This window comes from Dromiciops gliroides, chromosome 4 (genome assembly GCF_019393635.1).
Source record: "Dromiciops gliroides isolate mDroGli1 chromosome 4, mDroGli1.pri, whole genome shotgun sequence".
Taxonomy (NCBI): Eukaryota; Metazoa; Chordata; class Mammalia; order Microbiotheria; family Microbiotheriidae; genus Dromiciops; species Dromiciops gliroides.
Window position 1 is genome coordinate 159,526,732 of NC_057864.1, and position 22,863 is coordinate 159,549,594.

Sequence of the window (22,863 nt, forward strand, 5' to 3'; positions counted from 1 at the left end):
TTGTTTATGCCAGACTGCTTTCCAGTTTTCCTAAGAGTTCTTGCCCCAGTACTTTGGATCTTTGGGGTTTATCCAACAATAGGTTACTGTGGTCACTTACTTCTGTATATTGTGTACCTAATCTATTCCATTGACCATCTACTCTTATTTCCTATCTGTTTCCTGATAGTTTTGTTTGTTTTGTTTTTTTCTCTTTTTTTCCAGATGGTTTTGATTACCACTTTATAGTGTAGTTCTAGGTTGACTTCCTTCACTTTTCTTCCCTATTGATTCCCTTAATATTCTTGACCTTTTGTTCTTCCATATGAATTTTGTTATTTTTTTCTACCTCTGTAAAATAATTCTTTGGTAGTTTGATTGGTATAAATATTTTCGAAGTTGACTATTCCTCTGCCCAATAATTCTTCCCTCCTACCAGCATAGATAAGCTTTCCTATGCTGGGGAAGAAGGAGCTTTTTTTTGCCCACAGTAGGAGGAACACTGCCTTTGAACTATGCCCAAAGGGCTATGGGACTGTGCATACCCGTTGACCCAGTAATACCACTATCAGGTCTATATCCCAAAGAGATCATAAAAAAGGGAAAAGGACCCATATGTACAAAAATATTTATAGCAGCTCTCTTTGTGGTGGCAAAGAATCGAAAATTGAGGGAATGCCCATCAATTGGGGAATGGCTGAACAAGTTGTGGTACCTGAATGTAATGGAATACTATTGTGCTGCAAGAAATGATGAGCAGGTAGATTTCAGAATTACCTGGAAAGACTTAAGTGGACTCATGCTGAGTGAAGTGAGCAGAACCAGGAGAACTTGTACACAGCAACAGCAACATTGACTGATGATTAACTGTGTTAGACTTAGTTCTTCTCAGCAATGCAATGATCCAAGACAATTCCAAAGAACTCATGATGGAAAATGTTCTCCACATCCAGAAAAAAGAACTGGATTCTGAATGCAGATTGAACCATACTGTTTCTACTTTTGTTTTTGTTTTTTGTTTTTTGAGGTTTTTCCTTTTGTTCTGATTCTTCTTTCACAACTTGACTAATGCAGAAATATGTTTAATGTGATTGTATATATATATAACCTATATCAAATTGCTTTCTGTTTTGGGGAGGGGCAAAGGGAAGGGAGAGAGAAAAATTTGGAACTAAAAATCTTATGAAAATAAATGCTGAAAACTATCTTTACATGTAACTGGAAAATAATAAAATACTTTTATGATTAAAAAAAGAATTACACCATCTCGCACACAAATTAGAATAAAATAACCTTTTATTTAGGCTCTAGAGAAAAGAACCAAGTCAAACTTCTCTCAAGGAGAGATTGTTCAGAGACATGATTCTCTGAGATATCTATCTCCTCAAACAGAAGAAAGGCAAAAGCTTTTATAGATGGTAGATGGGGTGACGATGGGGTAACCACCTGAAAATGGAAAGTTCCCTTTGGGGGTGGGGAGTGAGGGGTGGTGGTCCTGACTTCTGGAGTTATCTCTGTCCCCTGGTGCCAATCAGGCAGCAGCCACACCTAGTGATCTTATCTCCTTTGCTTGTTAGATGTGACCATCTTGATAGCTTAGCTTCTCAAGGAGAGTTACCCCAGACCCATGTCCTTTAGTTTAGCTGGCCAGGTTAAACTTTAATAGTGCCAGATTCCTTGATATGTCATAATCCTATATCAATCAATAATAGCAAAGGCTTCATATAGAAAAACATATACTACCTGGCACATAATACATACTTAACAAGTACTTGTTTGGTTGAATGTAGAAGAAAATAAAATTGAAAAAGAGGAGAGTGTTGCAGTTAAAACAAATCCATGCTCCCATATTTAAAAAAAATTGTTGATGCCAAATTTAAATAAAGAGACAGATGGAGGAATAGGCATCATCACAGAAGATAACCAGTGTCAGTCATTTGGTATTACAAGAAGACCAGAAGAGCCTAGAAACAAGTAAATATTTGATCTCTTCCAAGTAAAATTATAGACAACCAAGTTACCAGTATAGAAGACAAACTGTAGACTGTTATGGATAGTTGGATAGTAGAAAATTGAGCAAGATTACCTCATAACAATGAAAAACAATGGAGGGGGGGCAGCTAGATGGCGCAGTGGTAAAGCACCGGCCCTGGATTCAGGAGGACCTGAGTTCAAATCCGGCCTCAGACACTTGACACTTACTAGCTGTGTGACCCTGGGCAAGTCACTTAACCCCAATTGCCCTGCAAAAAAAGAAAAGAAAAAGAAAAGAAAAAGAAAAACAATGGAGGGGAAACTGCTTTAAAGTTCTTTTTTTTTTTTTTTTTTTTTTTAGTGAGGCGATTGGGGTAAGTGACTTGCCCAGGATCACACAGCTAGTAAGTGTTAAGTGTCTGAGGCCGTATTTGAACTCAGGTGCTCCTGACTCCAGAGCCGATGCTCTATCCACTGCGCCACCTAGCTGCTCCCCCCCTTTTTTTAAAGTTCTTTTTAATAAAATAACCAACTAAGCACACTTTAAAAGGACCTCAGAAGAATAACAAATAAAAGTATTAGACTATAAATACTTCCTTGGCAGGCAGGCAGCTAGGTGGGGCAGTGGATAAAACACCAGCCCTGGATTCAGGAAGACCTGAGTTCAAATCTGGCCTCAGATACTTGACACTTACTAGCTGTGTGACCCTGGGTAAGTCACTTAACCCTCATTGCCCCCACCCCCCAAAAAACCCCAAGACCCCAAAACAAAAACAAACAAAATAATATAAATATTTCCATAATAAAATCTCTTTTCACCGTTAGTAACAATGGAGCAAGTACACTTAGACCTCTCATGCAAGAATATAAATGGCACCAAGGGAAACAAAAATGGGAAAACAGATGGATTAGACAAAGTACATACAGTAGAATTTCATTCTGGGGTGTGTGTGTGTGTGTGTGTGTGAGAGAGATATAGTTTTAAAAGTCAGGGGGCAGCTAGGTGGTGCAGTGGATAAAGCACTGGCTCTGGATTCAGGAGGACCTGAGTTCAAATCCGGCCTTAGACACTTGACACTTACTAGCTGTGTGACCCTGGGAAAGTCACTTAACCCCAATTGCCCCACCAAAAAAAAAAAAAAAAGTCAGTTAACATCCATTCATTAAGTCCCTACTTTGTGCCAGGCACTGTACTAAGCCCTGGAGATACAAAGAAGGGGAAAAAAACCACACCAATCTTCTGCTCTCATGGAGATCACATTCAATTGGAGGAGACAGCATGCAAAAAAATTGTATATAGTAGATATATACAATGTAAATGGATGGAAATCCTAGAAGGAAGGCACTAAGTAGTGGCAAGACCAGCAAGAAGATTTGAGTTGCAGCTTGAAGGAATAAAGGAGGTGAAAATGAGGAGAGGTAATATTTTAGGAATGGGAGACAGAAAAAGCATAGAATTAGATATTTGGAGTATTGGGTGTAATTGGAGGGTGCAGTAAAGCATAAGATTTAAAAAGGTGGGAATGGGCTGGTTGATCTCCATGAGAAGGACTTTAAATAGCAAATAAGACTTTTATTTGACCTTAGAGATAATAGCCACTGGAGTTTGAAAGAGAGGTGAAGGAAGGTATCTGGGTGATGTGCAATTAGGTAGAAAGGAGTTCTCTGGGAATGGCTCCAATTCTTTTTCAGTGAAGTAGGAGAGGGGATAGCTAGGTGGTGCAGTGGATAAAGCACCGGCCCGAATTCAGGAGGACCAGAGTTCAAATTCGGCCTCAGACACTTGACATTTACTAGCTGTGTGACCCTGGACAAGTCACTTAACCCTCATTGTCCTGCTAGAAAAAGAATGATAGGACAAATAATTAAGGAAATGTGGGTTCTTGTCAGTGAAGTAGGAGGTGAGGTCCTGATGCTGAAGTAAGGGTGGGAGGGGATGCTATGGGAAGCTTTAGGAGGGATGCAAAATTTGGAATAGCCAGTATGATGAGTGAAATAGCCAGTCATTTAGGGAAATTTAAAAGGATTTTCTTACTGTGATGAAAGCTCAGTTGAAATTATGTAACAAATTTGTAGCGAACCCAGATGAAGAACAGGGTTGGGTGTTGTAGGTTATAAGGCAGATGGAAAGATGAAATGATAAAGGAGAATGTTGAGGAATTGATTCTCAAGGTATCTAAAAGAAGGGGAGATAAAGGCATGGTGAAAAATCTAGAATCTTATTATTTCCTTAAAAATAGGAAGATAAAGAATATAACTAAGCATATACCTATATCTTTACATGTGGTGAAGGGTCCTGCCATCCCCAACAAAACTAACTGCCATCAAAAGGCAGGTAAACGTGGGCAGTAGCCAAGCTCCTCTTTTGTCAGACTCTGGTCTCTGCTTCTAATGCAACCTCCATAGCTGTTGTCTGGGAAAGCAACCTTTTTGGAGATATTTTTTGACACGGTACTTTGTACTTAGTAAGCTCATCATTTTTTTTTTCATTTTTTCATTCATTCTCAATTATACAAACTTTTGGGAGGGTATAGATGGGGGGGAAGGGAATAAGCATCTATATAGTGCCTACTATATACCAGGTACTGTACCAAATGCTTTACAAATATCTCATTTAATCCTCACAATAACCCTGTGAGGTAGGTGCTATTATTATCCCATTTTTACAATTGAGGAAACTGAGGTTAATTGACTTGTCCAGGATTGCACAGCTGGTGAGGTTGTACTTGAACTCATATCTTCCTGACTCCAGTCCCAGTGCTTTATTCACTATGCCACCTGGCTGCTCCTAACCTCCCCCTCCCCCCCAGAACAAATGCCATTCTTTATTGGATCACATCTTTTGTTATGTGCCTGAAAGGTATAGAAAAATAAGACCTCACCATGCTTATTATTTGTTGACTATAAAGAAGTATTTGATGGAGCACAATGTTGCCCTAAAAGGGACATCTCCAAAAAGGTATCTTGTATACTTATGCTAAAATCATATAAGATTTCTCTAAAGTTATGAGCAACAGAGGTAACTTTGTTCATCAAACCTCTGATTGTTAACAGCAAGGGAAGCATTAAACAAATACTCGTGTTCTCTGAAAGCATTTGTCACTGTTATGGAGGTCCAAGATAGAATATCTATATACATCAAAGAGATATATCATTGTCTTCTAGTTGATCCAGTTTGTAAATCACATTGTGCTGTTTCAGAGAGCCTCAGTATATTGAAGAACCTACTAAATGAGATCCACAATCCTTTAAGTGTTTGGTTTAACATTCTAACCAGGAAATGCCAAGCAGATCAACAATGTCTATTGTGCAGACCTTGATTATGCATTTGGCTGAACCCATAATGCATGTATGTGTATGTGTTTATACACATATGTATATATATTGTTGAATATTAAAATATAGTTTTTGTATCTGCTTGTCTCCTACGAACAGATCAGAGAAATAATGTTTAATCTCTCCTACAAAATTAATAAACAGATAAATATTATATCTTATAATATCTCCTATAAAACCAGATCAGAGAACATGATACTTTTCCTTGTATGAAACAGATCAGAGACAGACAGAAAAACATACTCTCAATTTAATATTTTGTCCCAAGAAGAAAGATAACACAACATGATCATGTGGAAACTTCCCTCCTAAGAGAGAAGCTTGGGTGACTCCGCATTTCTGAGGGCATATATGGTTTTAGTCTGCTGATTATAGGGCGTTGTCAGTTTCAATGGTGTAATATAGAAATCAACCCAGAAGCAAAAAAAATATGGAGGGAATTCAGAAGTGTCATGATAAGATTACAGGATTCCAAAAGAAGGGGTTTGGCAAGGATGAGGATGCCCAGATGTTATCATAAGATAGGGACTTACTATCCTGAGGAAAAGAAGTCACTAGGTAGGGTCTTTTATCTGCTAGCTATCTGGGTTCAGTTTGGAGTTCATTTGAAGGACATTTTGCTCCTATTAATTCAGGGTTTCGTAGAAATACTTTTGGATAATAAGATACCTCCATCAAATCCAGGTGATCCATATACTCATATTAACAACATTTATAAATATCCATCTACCTATCTATGACAGACACTAAAAATGAACCATGAACTGAATGGAAATAGACTAAATGGAGGAAAGTAGGAAATTGAGCTGAATTATATGTTTTCCCAAAGGCAGTCTTTCAGACCTAAAGTTTTTCCCCAAAACAAAAGATCATCTTCTCATCTTATTAGCCTTCTGGTGAAGTTGTATGGCTTCAAATTATGGAATACTCTAGTCTCCTAAGTATCATCTAAATGTCAGTAGACAGAAGGTGTATTAGAGGTATGAATCAGCTATAACACATTGCAAATGAAGAATTGTGCTGAATTATCAGAATAAAAAATACCATCACAAAAAAAGTATGACCAGGAAAAATAAGTGCTTAAGTCACATAGTGAGGACAAGAGCAAACCAATGGACAGTCTCCATATTCATTTGGTATACATGTAATGTCAGTAGAATAAAAAGGGCTGCCAGCATAGTGAGTGGACATTAATGGGAAGATTTATGGGAGGATATGGATTGACATTGCATAAGATGAACAAATGTGGATGGGCTGCAACTTGTAGAACTGAACAGCATAGTCATTTCAATGAGATGTATTAGAATACTGTATGGCACAAATATCTCTGATGCAATATTTAAAAAGCTTATCATTTAGACCTCCTCAAGACCCTTCCTCTCCCCCACACCATTTTTAATCATCCTAACTTTCTTAGGGTCATCTTGGATGCCCTTTTTTCCTTCTAATGTGTGGTTTTTTTTAATGTGGCCTTAATTTTTCTTTATATGCTTTATTTATACATACACACACACACACATATATATATATATATATATATATATATTTGGGGGGGCGGGGCATTGGGGGTTAAGTGACTTGCCCAGGGTCACACAGCTAGTAAGTGTCAAGTGTCTGAGGCTGGATTTGAACTCAGGTACGCCTGAATCCAAGGCCGGTGCTTTATCCACTGTGCCACCCAGCTGCCCCTATACCTATATTTTTTACATATTAATTTCTGAATATATCCCTCTCCGTTTCCCTGCCCAAACATCTACTTCTTTTAATAAAGAATAGATAAGAAATAGGGAAAAAAACCAAGTAAAACAAATTAACACCTCATCCACAGTATGTGGTGTTGCTCCATCACTGCGAAGAAGGAAGGGAGATGCATTTTCTCTTCCCTTTTGTGGGGTCAAGCTTGATTGTTATAGTTTGTATGATTTTTGTTTTTGTTTTTGTTTTTGTTTTTGTTTTTGTTTTGCAGGGCAATGAGGGATAAGTGACTTGCCCAGGGTCACACAGCTAGTAGGTGTCAAGTGTCTGAGGCCGGATTTGAACTCAGGTACTCCTGAATCCAGGGCCGGTGCTTTACCACTACGCCTTCTAGCTGCCCTAGTTTGTATGATTTTTAGAAAAAAGTTTTATTCTTTTTGTGTTTATATCACAGTCCTCACATTGAACCTTCTATGACAAAAGAAAAACAGAGGCAAAAGCATCCAGTATAGAAACCTTGTCTGACAATATGTATGTTCAAGAGCCCTGTCCCTGAGGGGAATTGAAAGGGCCAGTGGGAATGTTCAGTCATAGAGCAGTGTATTACAATAAGTACAACGATTTGTCCTAGTAGTTACTGCATATCTCTGTTGTGAGGAAAGAGGGTTATTTTTCCTTATCTCTTCCAGGACCTTCTTTGTTTTTTCCTTTACTAAAAGTTCGGGGTTTTTTGATGATCTTTTCCTTTTCATTGTTGTAGTTACTGTGTATGTAGTGTTCTCTCTGGGCTTCATTCTCCTACTTACATTCAAAGAGCGTTTCTCCTATTGAATAACTTCCCTAGGTTCAAGGTCTGAGTCTGTAGCACATGAGCCCCAGCTCCTGCATTCACGTTTAACAGTCAGCCAAGTAAAATACTTACTTCAAAGCAAAGGTATTTGTGGAAACAGCATGGCTTGAATAGTATTAACAAAAGATTCTTCTCATAAACATGGTGCACACTCTCCCACAAATATGCACAACATTACTGGGAAGAAGGTCACACACAGAGTACATGAATAAAGAGATACATACCTAAGGATGTACATGGCCAAGGCAACTTATACCTCTGGCACTGCAGGTCTCTGATGGCTTTTATCATCCTCACCATTTTTTTCCAAGTAAAATGTCTTATCTGAGCTCATTCTGTTCTTTACTTTTGCTGGGCTTACCTCTTTTCTCTTTTTCACTTCAGCTTTGAAACTAGATCTGGGACCTGCTCTCTACCTGACACATTATTTTACCCTAGACAGGTTGCTAAACTGCAACCTTCTATAGCCAGTTGTGGGGAGGGAGAAGAAAGAAATCCACTCCAACCCTCCAAAGATTCATAAGGCAAAAAACTGTTTCCTCTCAAGAGCTGCTTCTGTATTTCCAGGAATAACTAACTGCTAAGACCTTGATTTTGATTTTTAATGTCAGCGGGGAGTATGTCTGATCCTTCATCAAGTGATTTAGGAACTCCTTCATACCTCCCCAGAAGTTAGACATTGAGTGTTTTGTTTTCAGTGTCTCAGGTAGCTATCAGACTAGGACAAAGTCTGAATTTTGTCCTGCAAGTTCCTGACCTGGGTTTAGGTGTGAGCAGTAATAGACTTCTGAGGGACTCAGCTCCTCTCAGCTGCTGGTTCATAGAACTAGAACTGAGACCCTATTCCACTACCAGTATCATAACCATGTAACCTGAGTTCAAATCTCAACTCAGGCACTTACTAACTTTGCAATTCTGGGCAAGTCACGTAACCCCTATTGCCTTAAATATCTGGGGCTATCTCCAGTCCTGATATTTATCTTGCCACTAGACTCAGATGTCTCTGGAGGAGAAAGTGATGTTGGTGACCTTGCACAGCCTGCCTTCCGTTAAATCCAATTCAGTGCAAGCTATGACATCACCCCAATGTCATAGTCCTCTTCACAAAGAACAAACAACAACAACATAACTGTGCAGCTGCTGTTACTTGTTCAGTATACTGCCTAGGGATATTGATCAGTTTACTGTGGACTACCACCCCTTAGACACAAGTCCTCTCTTCAGTTCTGCACTGGATTTCTGACCCAGTGGGGTCAACAGAGCTATGAGTTGACATTTATTCCTGTTTCCTGTTCAAGGTCAGGACCCTCTGTGTCAGATCTGGGATCTCATCTTACCCTGATTCATAGCATTGGTCAGGCTTCAGTCTCCACTCTGTAATGCTTTGTGGGGTTGACTTCTGGCTGGATTTTGACCCCATTGTGTGCACACTTCTCTGTGTCCCTTTGCTATCTCAAGCTGGAAAAATGACTGTGATATTTTTCTTTGATCTCCTGATCAGAGAATCCTGGTCTGTTTAATTTTAAAGATCTTTTTGGAGTAGTTGTAGGGAGGAGAGAGAGAAGCTGTACTAGTTACTTCTATTCTGCCATATTGTATTGGCTGTTGATCCTAATCACTTTTCTAATATATTTTTCTCTAGCCTCACTTACTTTCACCTTTGCATTAAAGTCACTGAGTATCACATTAATCATAAGACATTTGTTTGCACTATGCTCAGCACTGTGGATACAAAAAGGAAAGCAAAGTGATTGTTGACTTCAGGGAACTTAGACTAAACAGAAAACAGCACTGTGGGGGTGACTATGACTCAAGAGTAAAAGATGGGGTCATTGTGGTTCACTCAATTCTTACAGAAAATAGGAGTTAATTGATAAAAGGGGCAGCTAGGTGGCGCAGTGGATAGAGCATGGGCCTTGGATTCAGGAGGACCTTAGTTCAAATGTAGCCTTAACACTTACTAGCTGTGTGACCCTGGGAAAGTCACTTAACTCCAATTACCTCACCAAAAAACCAAACCAAAACAACAATTGATACATATGTGGGGTGACAGTGAAGAGTTGCAGACCCCAAGGTTGCAAATCTGGGTGACTAAAAGGATGGTGGTACCCTCAACACTAAGAGGGAGGCAGAGTAAGAACTCTGATGAAGTAGTAGGAATTCAGGAATTGACTGAGCAAACATAAAAATATCCTGCCTTCCAAAGCTGTTATGGTGACAGGAGTGCTCAAGACACAAACTCAGAAGAAGAGATTGACTCCAAAACATCTACATGCTTCCTCCCACCCCCAAATATACCACATCTTGGGCACAGATTCAACTAGAATTATTGGAAGAGCTGAACCAAGAGTTTAAAAGATAATTTTCAAATGTTCTGACAATTAAAATGAGAGTGCTAAAGGGAAAAATGGGAAAGAAATTAAAGCTGTGGAAGAAGGAAGAATTGGAAAAGGAATGAATAGCTTGGCCTAAGAGGTATAAAATTTTGTTCAAGCATCAAACTCCTTAAAAATTAGAATGGACCAAATAGATGCCAATGATTGCATGCGTGAAAGAACAAGAGATATTAGACTGAAAAATAGAAATATGAGGTAGTTGTTGAGTTGTTTCAGACTTTCCGTTAACCCCATTTGGGGTTTTCTTTTTTCTTTTTTTTCTTTTAAAATTAAAAAAAAAAATTTTCCCAGGGCAGTGAGGGTTAAAGTGACTTGCTCAGGGTCACACAGCTAGTAAGTATCAAGTGTCTGAGGCTGGATTTGAACTCAGGTCCTTCTGAATCCAGGGCCGGTGCTTTATCTACTTCACCACCTAGCTGTCCTCTCCCCCCCCCTTGCCTCAAGTTGGGGTTTTCTTAGCAAAGATACTGGAATGGTTTACCATTTCCTTCTGTAGCTCATTTTTATAGATGAGGAAATTAAGGGAAACAAGATTAAGTGACTTGACTAGGATCATAAAGCTATGAAGTGTTTGAGGTAGGATTTGACCAAAAACAAGAAAGGCTAGATGTATTTCTAGAAATCTTTTTTTTTTTAAGCTGCCTAGATCTCTTACTACAAGAGAACAAAGTAGAAATTAAAAAAAAAAATCTACCAGTCACCTCATGAAAGAAACTCCAAGATGAAAATACTAGGAAATTATAGCCAAAACCCAACTTCCATGTCAAAGAAAAAATATTGCAGGTAGCCAGAAAGAATTCAAATATCAAAGAGTCACAGTAAGAATTAGCAAGATTTAGGAGCCTCTGCTCTGTAGGAGAATCAAGTGCTAGGCCTAGAATAAGGAAGTCCTGAGTTCAAATTTGGCCTTAATCATTTCCTAGCTGTGTGTGGCTCTGGGAAAGTCACTTAATGACTAAGTTTCCTTATCTGTAAAAAGAACAACTACTACTTTGCCAGGTTGTTGTGAAGATCTAATGAGATACTAATTGTAAAGCACTTGGCACATATAATTGTTAGTTTTTTATTATTTAGAACAGAGGTGTCTAACACAGAGCCACATGTGAGTATGGCCTGAAGCTGATTAAAATGTAATTGGGAAATATTTAACAAAGTAAATAAAATACAACAGAATATAGGTAATGTTAATAGTTGATTTTCTAAATCCCACAGTGATATTCATTTATCTATGGCATGCAGTGATACTTATTTAAAGTTGAGTAACCTCTGTTTTTATTTGAGGTCATCACCACTGGAATAAAAAACTTTGAAACATTCCTGTTGATAATCAGAGTTGTGTACAAAAAATTGAAGGTCAGACAGAGTAATTAAGATCAACATAACAAGATAGAAATATACCCCTTTGTGGGTAATAAAGGGAATTGAATTGGACAGAGGACCTTGAAGTGGTTCTGTTATGTCTTTAATTTTTTTTTTTAAATAATTGAAGGATTTCCCCCTTTCCCGCCCTTTTTTGGTGTGGTGGTGGTTGTTCCTTTGATGATGACCTTCTTCGTAGTCTTTTTCGTCTTCTTTTTCATCTTCATTGTAAGAAATAATGGACTTTTGCCCATGCCCAAAAGCCACAGATTGATTTGTACTGATCAGATTGAGAGTGACTGAGAGCGATTGACTTCACTGATTAGCTCACTTAAAGTTAATTCAATTGAAACCACACCTGCCTGCCCCTCAAGAGGGTATTGTTCTAAGAAGCTGAGGACTTTGAACTTAATACTCGACCACCCTCAAGTCCAGTGAACCAATGGATTTGGGTAACGCTAGCCAATTAGCTTGAAGCAGTGTGTAAGGACTGCCTCTTCTGGGAGACACAGGAAGGGGCTTGGACACACACAGTTTGGTCCTCAAACTTATGGTTGGTGGGTGAAGTTGAGGATGCTAGGTTAGATAGGTCTTTTCCTGGCTTTCTGACCAAATTTTTCTCTTTTTTTTTTCACAAATAAATGCTTAATGCCAAACTTGGTGCTAAAGCTTCTAATTTATAAGTAAACCCTAGCTAGTTTTCCCTACACTTGGGACAGGGATAAGGCAACTACACATTAGATTGTACTTATCATATCATCTCCAACTTCTCCATCTCCTCTTCTCCTCCTCCTCCTCCTTCTCCAGCAATTGGGGTTAAGTGACTTGCCCAGGGTCACACAGCTAGTAAGTGTCTGGGGCTGGATTTGAACTCAGGTACTCCTGAATCCAGGGCCGGTGCTTTATCCACTGCACCATCTAGCTGCCTTGGTGATCTTAAAATGAAAACAGAGAGAGAAGAACAGTACTGGGATGAGTGGGAAAGACTTGGAGAAGGCAGAAAAAAGAAGGTTATAGGTAAAGTTATTTCAGAATTAGTTTGCAGGGCAGCTAGGTGGCACAGTGGATAAAGCACCAGCCCTGGATTCAGGAGTAACTGATTTCAAATTCGGCCTCAGACACTTTACCACTTACTAGCTGTGTGACCCTGGGTATGTCACTTAACCCCCATTGTTGTTTTGTTTTTTCCAGGATGGGGGAGACATGCTTGTTTGTAGACTATAAGGGACTACACAAAAGACTGGGAGTGGTTGAAGATGTGGTGATAAGAGGGGATAGCCTGTTGGTGGAGATGGTATGGAATGGAATCACTTATACAGCTAGAGTGATTGACCTTGACAGGGAAAAGAGCCACTTCAATTATGTGAGATTATCTGAAGGAAAATATAGTGGCAAAAGGCATCTGAGTGATATGAGATGAGGGAAGTAGAGAATTCTGGGCAATTGGCCTCAATTTTTTTCAGTAAAATAGGAGCTAAGTTTCTCAGCTAAGAGGGTGCAGAAAGGGGAGTCATGGGAGGTTTAAGAATGGATGAAAAAGTTTGGAAGGGCTACTGTGGAGAATGCTATAGTGAATTGATAAGGGAGAGGTATAAATGGATTGCCCTGCAGTAGTGAGAACTCAGTTGAAATTATGTCTCTTAAATTTGTAGTGAGTGGACTCAGTCAGAATGATTGTGATTTTCTCCACCTAAGTTTTGTTTAGTGTGAAGGAACAAAGGTGGCAAAATGGTGGGGCTGAGGCTTGATGGAAGATATTTGGTGATAGGATATGGGGTCCCAGAGTTCAGCTGGTTCACCAGTGGGTTGAGATGGGGAAGGTAGGAGTGAATGGCTACTTTAAGAGTAATGGCCTTGAGAGAATTGAGGAGTTGTTGTAACAGGCAAGAGCAAATCATCAGATGTTATTTCCTGAATCTATTACATATAAGCTGAAGGTAGGTGATACAAAGAAGAGTATAAAACACCATCCCTTTTTTTCAGTCATTTAATAACTTAATTGAATGTCCATCATTGGCCTCACTTTATATACATTTCTGAAAAGTTTTCCTAGTCACAAAGATAGATTTAAGTATTCTGAATCTTTATGAAAATGATTAAGGTCATTTAGAAATTCTAGCAGAAAAATAAAACTATCTTTGAAGTACCAACTTTAGCAGTGAGTGGTAAAAAAGAGTCCCAGGAGACTTAGTAAAAGAAAATGTCTTCCTAAACTCATCTACTGTATTATCATTCATTTTTCATTTTCCTTTTGTTTCTGTTATATTTGACCAGAACCTGATGTATTATCTTTAAAAACAAATAAAGCCAGGCACTTCAGTAGCATTAAAACATATATTGATTTGGTATTATCTTATTTATTTTAATTAAGTTCAAAGAACAAGGAAAACAATTTTTTGAACACTTTCCCTCCTTTTCTAGATTTCTGCCTTTGTTTGCAGTTCCTTTAGAATTAGAAGTTCCCTGAGGCAAAGAATGTTTCTTTTATTGTACTTGCATCTCTAGAACACCTGTTGCTTAATAGTCACTTATTAAATGTTTGTTGATTGACACTAGTATTTAGACCAATAATTTATTTTCATTTTCTCTCAGTTGCTTAATATGTTAGAGAGAATATTATTCTCTTGGGTATCATAATTTGTATTCTTTTATAATGCCTTTGCAAGACAAGTTTTCAAGAAAGGTTTATAGGCTTTCTATAAAAGTTTCTTCATGGTAGGCAAAATGTTCTGGCTATGCAGATAACTCTTTGTAGGCTGAATTATACTATACCCGATGCAATAAATAAAATTGGTCCAAAATCTTTATCAAATCAGAGTTTATTTAACTCTCAGTACTCAAAATACAGATGAAGGCTTGACCTCTCAAGCTATAAACAGATGTACATTTTCTTCCCCTGTTTTGCTTTTTTCTAATCTTGGAGTAGAAACAGTACTTCATTTGCAATAAAGAATTGCATTTGGTAATATTTAATTGATAGTGTACATTGTTCTGTTTCACAGGATCATATATTTTTAGTTTTGTTTTTTATTCAGTTTTAATTTTTTTCAGTTCTAGATTCTTTCTCCTCTCCTCCTCCTCCTCCACCCATTGAGAAGCAAGAAATAGAAATCCATTATAAATATGAAGTCATGCAAAACAAATTTCCTCATTAGCCCTGTTGGAGGAGGGGTGGGTGGGTAGGTAGGGAAAAACAGAAAAAGAAAGAAAAAAGGAAGAAAAAAAATATACTTCAATCTGCAGTCTGAGGCCATCAGTTCTCTGCCTAGAGGTGAGATAGCATTTTTTGTCATGAGTCCTATGGAATTGTTGTGGGTCATTGTATTGATCAGAATTACTAAGTGTCATAGTTGATTATCTTTATACAATTAATGTTATGATGTAAATTGTTCTCCTGGTTCTGTTTACTTTACTTTGCATCAGTTCTTACATGTCTTTCCAGGTTTTTCTGAAACCATTCTGATCATTATTTCTTACAGCAGAGTAGTACTTTATCACATTCATATGCTATATCTTGTTCGGCCATTCTTCAGTTGTACATCCCCTCAGTTTCCAGTTCTGTGCCACCTGAAAAAGAGCTAGTATAAATATTTTTTTTACATATGAAGTCTTTTCCTTTTTCTTTGATCTTTTTGTGGGGATAATAGATTTAGAACTGAAAGAGACATTAGAGATGGTCAGGCTCAATTTCTTTGTTTTCTAGATGAGGAAACTTGAGTCCCAGAAAAGTTGATCCATCACATAAGTTACCAGGATTTGAACTCAAGCCCCCTAACTTCAAATATATGACCATTTCCCCTATATTACATTTCTTTAGGGTTGAATATTTCTGGTAAAAGCTAGTAAGAAAAATTTTAAATCATAGAACAAAATGATGGTTGTGAAATGCTTCCATAGGAATGGCTAATGGATTTTGCCAGGTTGTAATTACCATGTATATTTCTGTGGTTTTTGGAGTAAAATTTGAGTACCTTAGTTTGGACAATATGACTTCCTGAAGAGTTACACATATAATTCTCATAAACCATATATTTTCCCCTTTATTTTATATTTGAAAGGATGTTCTATCCCCATTCGTTCTTATATTGACAACTAAAACTTTAGGTTGAAGAGTCTATAGGATATATCAAATAATTTGTGAGCTGTAAACAGATAGAATAGGATACTTTTATAGTAGATCTTTTTGTAAAATTAAAAATTACTCATAATTTATTGGTTTTATAAAATCTTAAAGTGACATTCTACAATAGGGAATAGTAGGGTGAAAGGAAGTGAATTTTGTGGGGGGGCAGTGAGGGTTAAGTGACTTGCCTAGGGTCACACAGATAGTGTCAAGTGTCTGAGGGTAGATTTGAACTCGGGTTCTCCTGAATCCAGGGCTGGTGCTTTATCCACTATTCCACCTAGGTAACCCCAGAAAGTGAATTTTTTTTTAAAGGAAGTGAATTTTTAAAGGTGGTCAGTGGGTGATTCAGTCTTACTCAACAGACTTTTTTTTTATCACTAAATATGTCACTAAGTCTCAACTGGGCCCCTACTGCCAAGAAACAATCTTTCTATACCTCCCTTATCAACATACTATTCTATTTTTCACAACTCTTCTAGACCTTTTCATCTCTCCTCAAAATTCCCATGGCTTACTCTCTCAGCTTCAAACCTTGCCTCATGTTTTACAGAAAAAAAAAAAATTGAAGCCACTCATTGTGAGCTCTCTCTTCTCCCATCATCCTCATTTGATATCGTTCAGATACCTTCTCACCTTATCTCCTCTTTTACCCTGTCTCATATAATGAGATGACCCTTCTCCTTGCTTCCTCTGGCATCTCCACTCTCTCTTCAGTCTCTCCCTGTCTATTGACTTCTTCCCTAGTACCTACATATATGTCTGTCTCCCTGCAAAAAACCCTCACTTGATCCTTTCCCAGTAACTGTCATCCTATATCTCTTATGCTCTTTATGGCCAAACTCCTTGAAAAGGAATTCCTTGAAGGCAAGAACTGTCTTTTGCTTCTTTTTCTAGCCCTAGCACTTAGCATAATGCCCAGCATGTAAAAGAAGATTAACAAATGCTTATTGACTGACTAAATATTTGAGTAGCCGTGCAGTACAACATTGTAGGAAGGGGGGGAGACAATGGATATGGAATACTGCAAATATCAGACTTTGGCAAGTCTTGGTTAGTTTTGCCATATTTTTCTTTATTGTAAGGGATGGTTTTCTTGGAGAGGAATGAGAGAGATAGATTGGAAATACACAAATAGAAAAAAGATATCTGTCTATGCACATTTTTCTTTTTAAATAATCACAGTGGTGGGCTCTGTATTAAATAATAGTCTTTGCCCTTGTGTCATGGAGTTCCCATTCAAGGAATAGTATCCAGACAGTGTTAAAATAATAAATCAGCATGTGGTAAGAGGACTGTTGGTGTGAAATATTGCTTATATTGCTAGAACCAGTTGATATGTTGGTTGATTTTGTTAAACTGATTTTTGTGTGTGTCCTTTTTCTTGCAAATTCTTTGTTTCAAGAAATGGCTGTCTCAGTGGGGGAGGGAAGAAGAATCTATTTGAAATAGAGCTTATATAAAAACAAAAGATGGGGCGGCTAGGTGGCGCAGTGGATAAAGCACCAGCCCTAGATTCAGGAGTGCCTGAGTTCAAATCCTGCCTCAGACACTTGACACTTTACTAACTGTGTGACCCTGGGCAAGTCACTTAACACCCCCATTGCCCCTCAAAAACAAAAACAAAACCCCAAAAGATAACCAATTTCTTGTTTAAGTGGTCACTTATAACATTTGATTAAATTCTCTGTAGAAGTAACTATTTGTTTACTCAAGTAAAAGCAAGAGCTATGAGAAAAAAGGCCTTTGAAAGTGAAGTTCATGATTATCAGGAGAAGTTATTCCCCCCAAATGGATAATAAGTTATCCATTTGAGGTATGGCTAAGCAACATTGTCAAAGGTCACTTCTGTTTTTAACAGGTTTGCCAGTATATATTTGTGCATATATGTGTTAAAAATTCAGTGAAGAGGATACCAACTGTTATTAATTTATTTGGGCATGGAGTGGGGTATTCAATTAATTGAGGAGAAAAAGAAAAACCCTAGTAGCAGTTACTTTTTTTAAATTCAAGTTTATGTAGGTAAAAGTTCACTAAAATGTACTGACAGCATATAATATACCATTAATTATAGTCATTTAAAGTATTTTCCTGTCTTCTTTCTTTCTCTGAAACCTTTCTCTTTTCATCTTTTAGGACCCTTCAAAACTCTACAAGAAAGCAAGCGACGTTGCAGCTGTTGAATGCCGGCCTGAAGAAGGCATCCACCTTCATTCACAGGGAGAAAATAATCCTGTGTCAAAGAAGCTTTCTCCACTACATTCTGAAATGACAGATTATGTTAAATCAGTACCATCTACTCTTGTTGGTAGCCGTGATCCTGACTCAAAGGACAGAGCACTACTTAATGGAGCAACAAGTGTAACAGAAAAATTGGCACAACTCATTGCTACTTGTCCACCCTCCAAGTCTTCCAAGACAAAGTCGAAAAAGCTAGGGGCTGGTATTACAGCAGGATTGGTTAGCAAAGACTTGATCAGGAAGCCAGGCATTGGTCCTATGTCAGGAATTGTCCACAAGGACTTGGTTAAGAAACCAACAATTAGCACAGCAGTTGGGTTGGTAACTAAAGACCCTGGGAAAAAGCCAATATTTAGTGCTGCAGTGGGATTGGTCAGTAAAGACGTTGGGAAAAAACTGGGAACTGGTACTACAACAGTATTCATAAATAAGGATTTAGGAAAGAAACCAGGGACTATCACTACAGTGGGACTGGTGAGCAGAGATTCAGGGAAGAAATTAGGAATTGGTATTGTCCCAGGTTTGGTGAGTAAGGAATCAGGAAAGAAATTGGGACTTGGTACTGTAGTTGGACTTGTTAATAAAGATTCAGTAAAGAAGTTGAGCCCTGCCATTGGACTGGTTGCAAAGGAGTGTGGGAAGAAGACTATAACAAATTCAGCTGTGGGATTGGTTAATAAGGACCCTGCAAAAAAATTGGTGGCATGCCCTGTGGCAGGATTGGTCAGCAAAGATATTGTGAATTTAAAAGCGGAAGCCTTGCTCCCAGCTCAAGAACCACTTAAGGTATCTTGCAATGCAAATACCAGTAGTCATGAAAGTCAGGAGCTTTCTGAATCCCTGAAAGATAGTACCACCAGCAAAGCTTTTGAGAAGACTATTATACGGCAAAATAAAGATAGCATATTAGAAAAGTTCTCAATTCGAAAAGAAATCATTACTTTGGACAAAGACATTTTTAATGAAGGAACTTGCATTCAGCAGGACAGTTTCTTATCCAGTGAAAGAGGGACCTATGTTGAAACTACAAAGCATGAGAAGCAGCCTCCAGTATATTGCACTTCACCAGACTTTCAAATGGGAGGTACTTCTGATGCATCTACAGCTAAGTCTCCCTTTAGTGCAGTAGGTGAGAGTAATCTCCCTTCCCCCTCACCAGCCATGTCTGTTACACCTTTAAACAGAAGTCCCCCTGGAACTTCCTCCCAGTTGGTTACTAATCCATTACATTTAGGTCCTTCCACAGAACTCATAGAAGGAATTGCTGAATCCATTGGAAAAACCCAATTCAGTTCTGAAAATTCCCATATGAACCTTGGTCACAGGTCTCTGGTTCATAGCATGAACACTGATTGCAAAGGGAGTGATAAAGAGTTAAATGATTCAAAAGCTACTCACACAGATAACCCAAGAATGGGCTCTTCCATAGGAAAAAAGCCAAGTCTGGCTTCAGAATCCAGTATTCATGCTACAATTACCCCCTCAGTTGTTAGTTTCACTAGTTTATTTAGCAGTAAACCCTTTCTGAAGATTGGTGCAGTAACTGCATCAGAGAAACACTGCCAAGTTGCTGAAAGCCTGAGCACTAGTTTGCAGTCCAAACCATTAAAAAAAAGAAAAGGAAGGAAACCACGATGGACTAAAGTGGTAGCAAGAAACACATGCCGGCCTCCAAAAGGGCTAGAATTAGAAAGGTCAGAGCTTTTTAAAAATGTTTCATGTAGCTCTTTGTCAAATAGCAATTCCGAGCCAGCCAAGTTCATGAAAAACATTGGGCCATCTTCATTTGTGGAGCATGACTTCCTTAAATGCCGATTGCCAAAGCTGAGTAAATCTAGCACTGCTCCATCTCTTTCCCTGTTAACTGAAACTGACAAGCAGTCTCATAAGTCCTTTACCACCCACAAGCTTTCCTCCAGTATATGCATGTCTGGTGACCTTTTACCTGATATTTACAAACCTAAAAGAGGAAGACCTAAAACTAAGGAGATGCCCCAACTAGAAGGTCCCCCCAAAAGGACCCTAAAAATCCCAGCCTCTAAAGTCTTTTCATTGCATTCAAAAGAAGAGCAAGAGCCCCCTATTTTGCAGCCAGAAATTGAAATCCCTTCCTTCAAGCAAAGCCTATCAGTATCGCCTTTTCCCAAAAAGAGAGGAAGGCCAAAAAGACAAATCAGATCACCAGTCAAGATGAAACCACCTGTGCTATCAGTGGCACCCTTTGTGGCCACTGAAAGTCCAAGCAAACTAGAGTCTGAGAGTGATAAGCATAGAAATAGCAGTGACTTCTTTGAAAGAAAAGATCAACTTCAGGATCCAGATGACAGTCATAAACCAAGTGTCTGTGGTATGAGTGACCTTGAGATGGAACCTGATAAAAAAATTAACAAGAGAAACAATGGCCAACTAATGAAAACCATTATCCGCAAAATAAATAAGATGAAGACTTTGAAGAGAAAGAAACTCCTGAATCAGATTCTCTCAAGTTCTGTAGAGTCAAGTAACAAAGGGAAAGTGCAATCCAAACTCCACAATACAGTGTCAACACTTGCTGCCACATTTGGCTCCAAACTGGGCCAACAGATAAATGTCAGCAAGAAAGGAACCATTTATATAGGAAAGAGGCGAGGCCGGAAACCAAAAGCTGTGCTGAATGGCATCTTAACTAGTAGCCCTACTGGTTTGGCTGTGCTAGAGAAAACAGCTCATCAGGCAGCTGGGTCAGCATTAGGACAAATTCTCCCCCCTCTCTTGCCTTCAGCAGCAAGTAGTTCTGAGGTTCTTCCATCCCCTATCTGTTCTCAGTCTTCTGGGACCAGTGGGGGCCAGAGTCCTGTCAGCAGTGATGCAGGATTTGTTGAGCCCAGTTCAGTGCCATATTTACATATACACTCCAGACAGGGCAGTATGATTCAGACACTTGCTATGAAGAAGGCGTCAAAAGGAAGGAGGCGATTATCTCCTCCTACTTTGTTGCCAAATTCTCCTTCTCACTTGAGTGAACTTACTTCTCTGAAGGAAGCCACTCCTTCTCCAATTAGTGAATCTCATAGTGATGAGACCATTCCTAGTGATAGTGGGATTGGAACAGATAATAATAGCACATCAGACAGAGCAGAAAAGTTTTGTGGGCAGAAAAAGAGGAGACATTCTTTTGAACATGTTTCTCTCATTCCTCCTGAAACCTCCACAGTCCTAAGTAGTCTCAAAGAGAAACATAAACACAAGTGTAAACGCAGGAGTCATGATTACCTCAGTTATGACAAAATGAAAAGACAGAAGCGAAAACGGAAAAAGAAGTATCCCCAGCTACGAAACAGACAAGATCCAGACTTCCTTGCTGAGCTGGAGGAGCTAATAAGTCGTTTAAGTGAAATTCGGATCACTCATCGAAGTCATCATTTTATCCCCCGTGATCTCCTACCCACTATTTTTCGAATTAACTTTAACAGTTTCTATACGCACCCCACTTTCCCCTTAGATCCTTTGCACTACATTAGAAAACCTGATTTAAAGAAAAAAAGAGGGAGGCCCCCTAAGATGAGGGAAGCAATGGCTGAAATGCCTTTTATGCACAGCCTTAGTTTTCCTCTTTCTAGTACTGGGTTTTACCCTTCTTATGGCATGCCTTATTCTCCCTCTCCACTTGCAGCTGCTCCCATAGGATTAGGATACTATGGAAGGTACCCTCCAACTCTTTATCCACCACCGCCCTCTCCTTCTTTCACTACTCCTTTGCCACCTCCTTCTTACATGCATGCTGGTCATTTGCTTCTCAATCCTGCCAAATACCACAAGAAGAAACATAAGCTGCTTCGTCAGGAGGCCTTTCTTACAACAAGCAGGACACCCCTTCTCTCCATGAGCACCTACCCCAGTGTCCCTCCTGAGATGGCTTATGGTTGGATGGTGGAGCACAAACACCGGCATCGTCACAAACACAGAGAACACCGTTCTTCTGAGCAACCCCAGGTTTCCATGGACACTTTAGCTACCAATAGCTCTTCCAGAACTGTCCTAGAATCTTTGAAGCGTTACCGGTTTGGTAAAGATACTGTTGGGGAGCGATATAAACACAAAGAGAAGCATCGTTGTCACATGTCCTGTCCTCATTTGTCCCCATCAAAAAGCTTATTAAGCCGAGAGGAGCAGTGGGTCCACCGAGAGCCTTCAGAATCCAGTTCATTGGCATTGGGGTTGCAGACACCTTTACAAATTGACTGTTCAGAAACACCTCCAGGTTTGTCCCTGGGAGGTTTCACACCCACCTCTGAGCCAGCCAGCAGTGATGAACACACAAACCTTTTCACAAGTGCAATAGGCAGCTGCAGAGTATCAAACTCTACTAACACAAATGGCCGGAAGAAACTGACTGACAGCCCAGGACTGTTTACTGCACAGGACACTTCACTAAATCGGCCTCTAAGAAAGGAAACCTTGCCTACTAATGAAAGGGCACTGCAAACATTGACAGGTAAGAGGGTTCTTTTCCTATGTGCTACTTATCAGAAAAAAATGGGTTTCATTCCACAGGTGTTACTGACATTCAGATAATTACTTAAACTTACTCTTTGTGTTTTGGGATCTTATTTTTAGTACTGTATTCATACTTGGAAATAAGAACTTGTGGGGCAGTTAGGTGGCACAGTGGATAGAGCACTGGCCCTGAAGTCAGGAGGAACTGAGTTCAAATCCAGCCTCAGACACTTGACACTTACTAGCTGTATGAACCTAGGCAAGTCACTTAACCCCAATTGCCTCACCCCCCCCCAAAAAAAAGGAAATAACTTGAATCTAGATGGTCACACTGCAGATTTTTTTTTTGAGGCAATTGGGGTTAAGTGACTTGCCCAGGGTCACACAGCTAGTAAGTGTTAAGTGTCTGATGCCGGATTTGAACTCGGGTCCTC

At 39.1% G+C, this 22,863-nt stretch overlaps 1 protein-coding gene across 3 annotated transcripts in view; it reads left to right on the forward strand.

Annotated features, from left to right (window-relative positions):
* ASH1L (ASH1 like histone lysine methyltransferase) overlaps positions 1 to 22,863 on the forward strand; it is a 231,182-nt gene that overhangs the window by 77,773 nt on the left and 130,546 nt on the right. For all 3 annotated transcript variants that reach the window (XM_044002148.1, XM_044002147.1, XM_044002149.1), the window contains exon 3: positions 17,849 to 22,427. In XM_044002148.1, the coding sequence (XP_043858083.1) occupies positions 17,849 to 22,427 (4,579 nt within the window). The remainder of the gene's footprint in view (positions 1 to 17,848; positions 22,428 to 22,863) is intronic.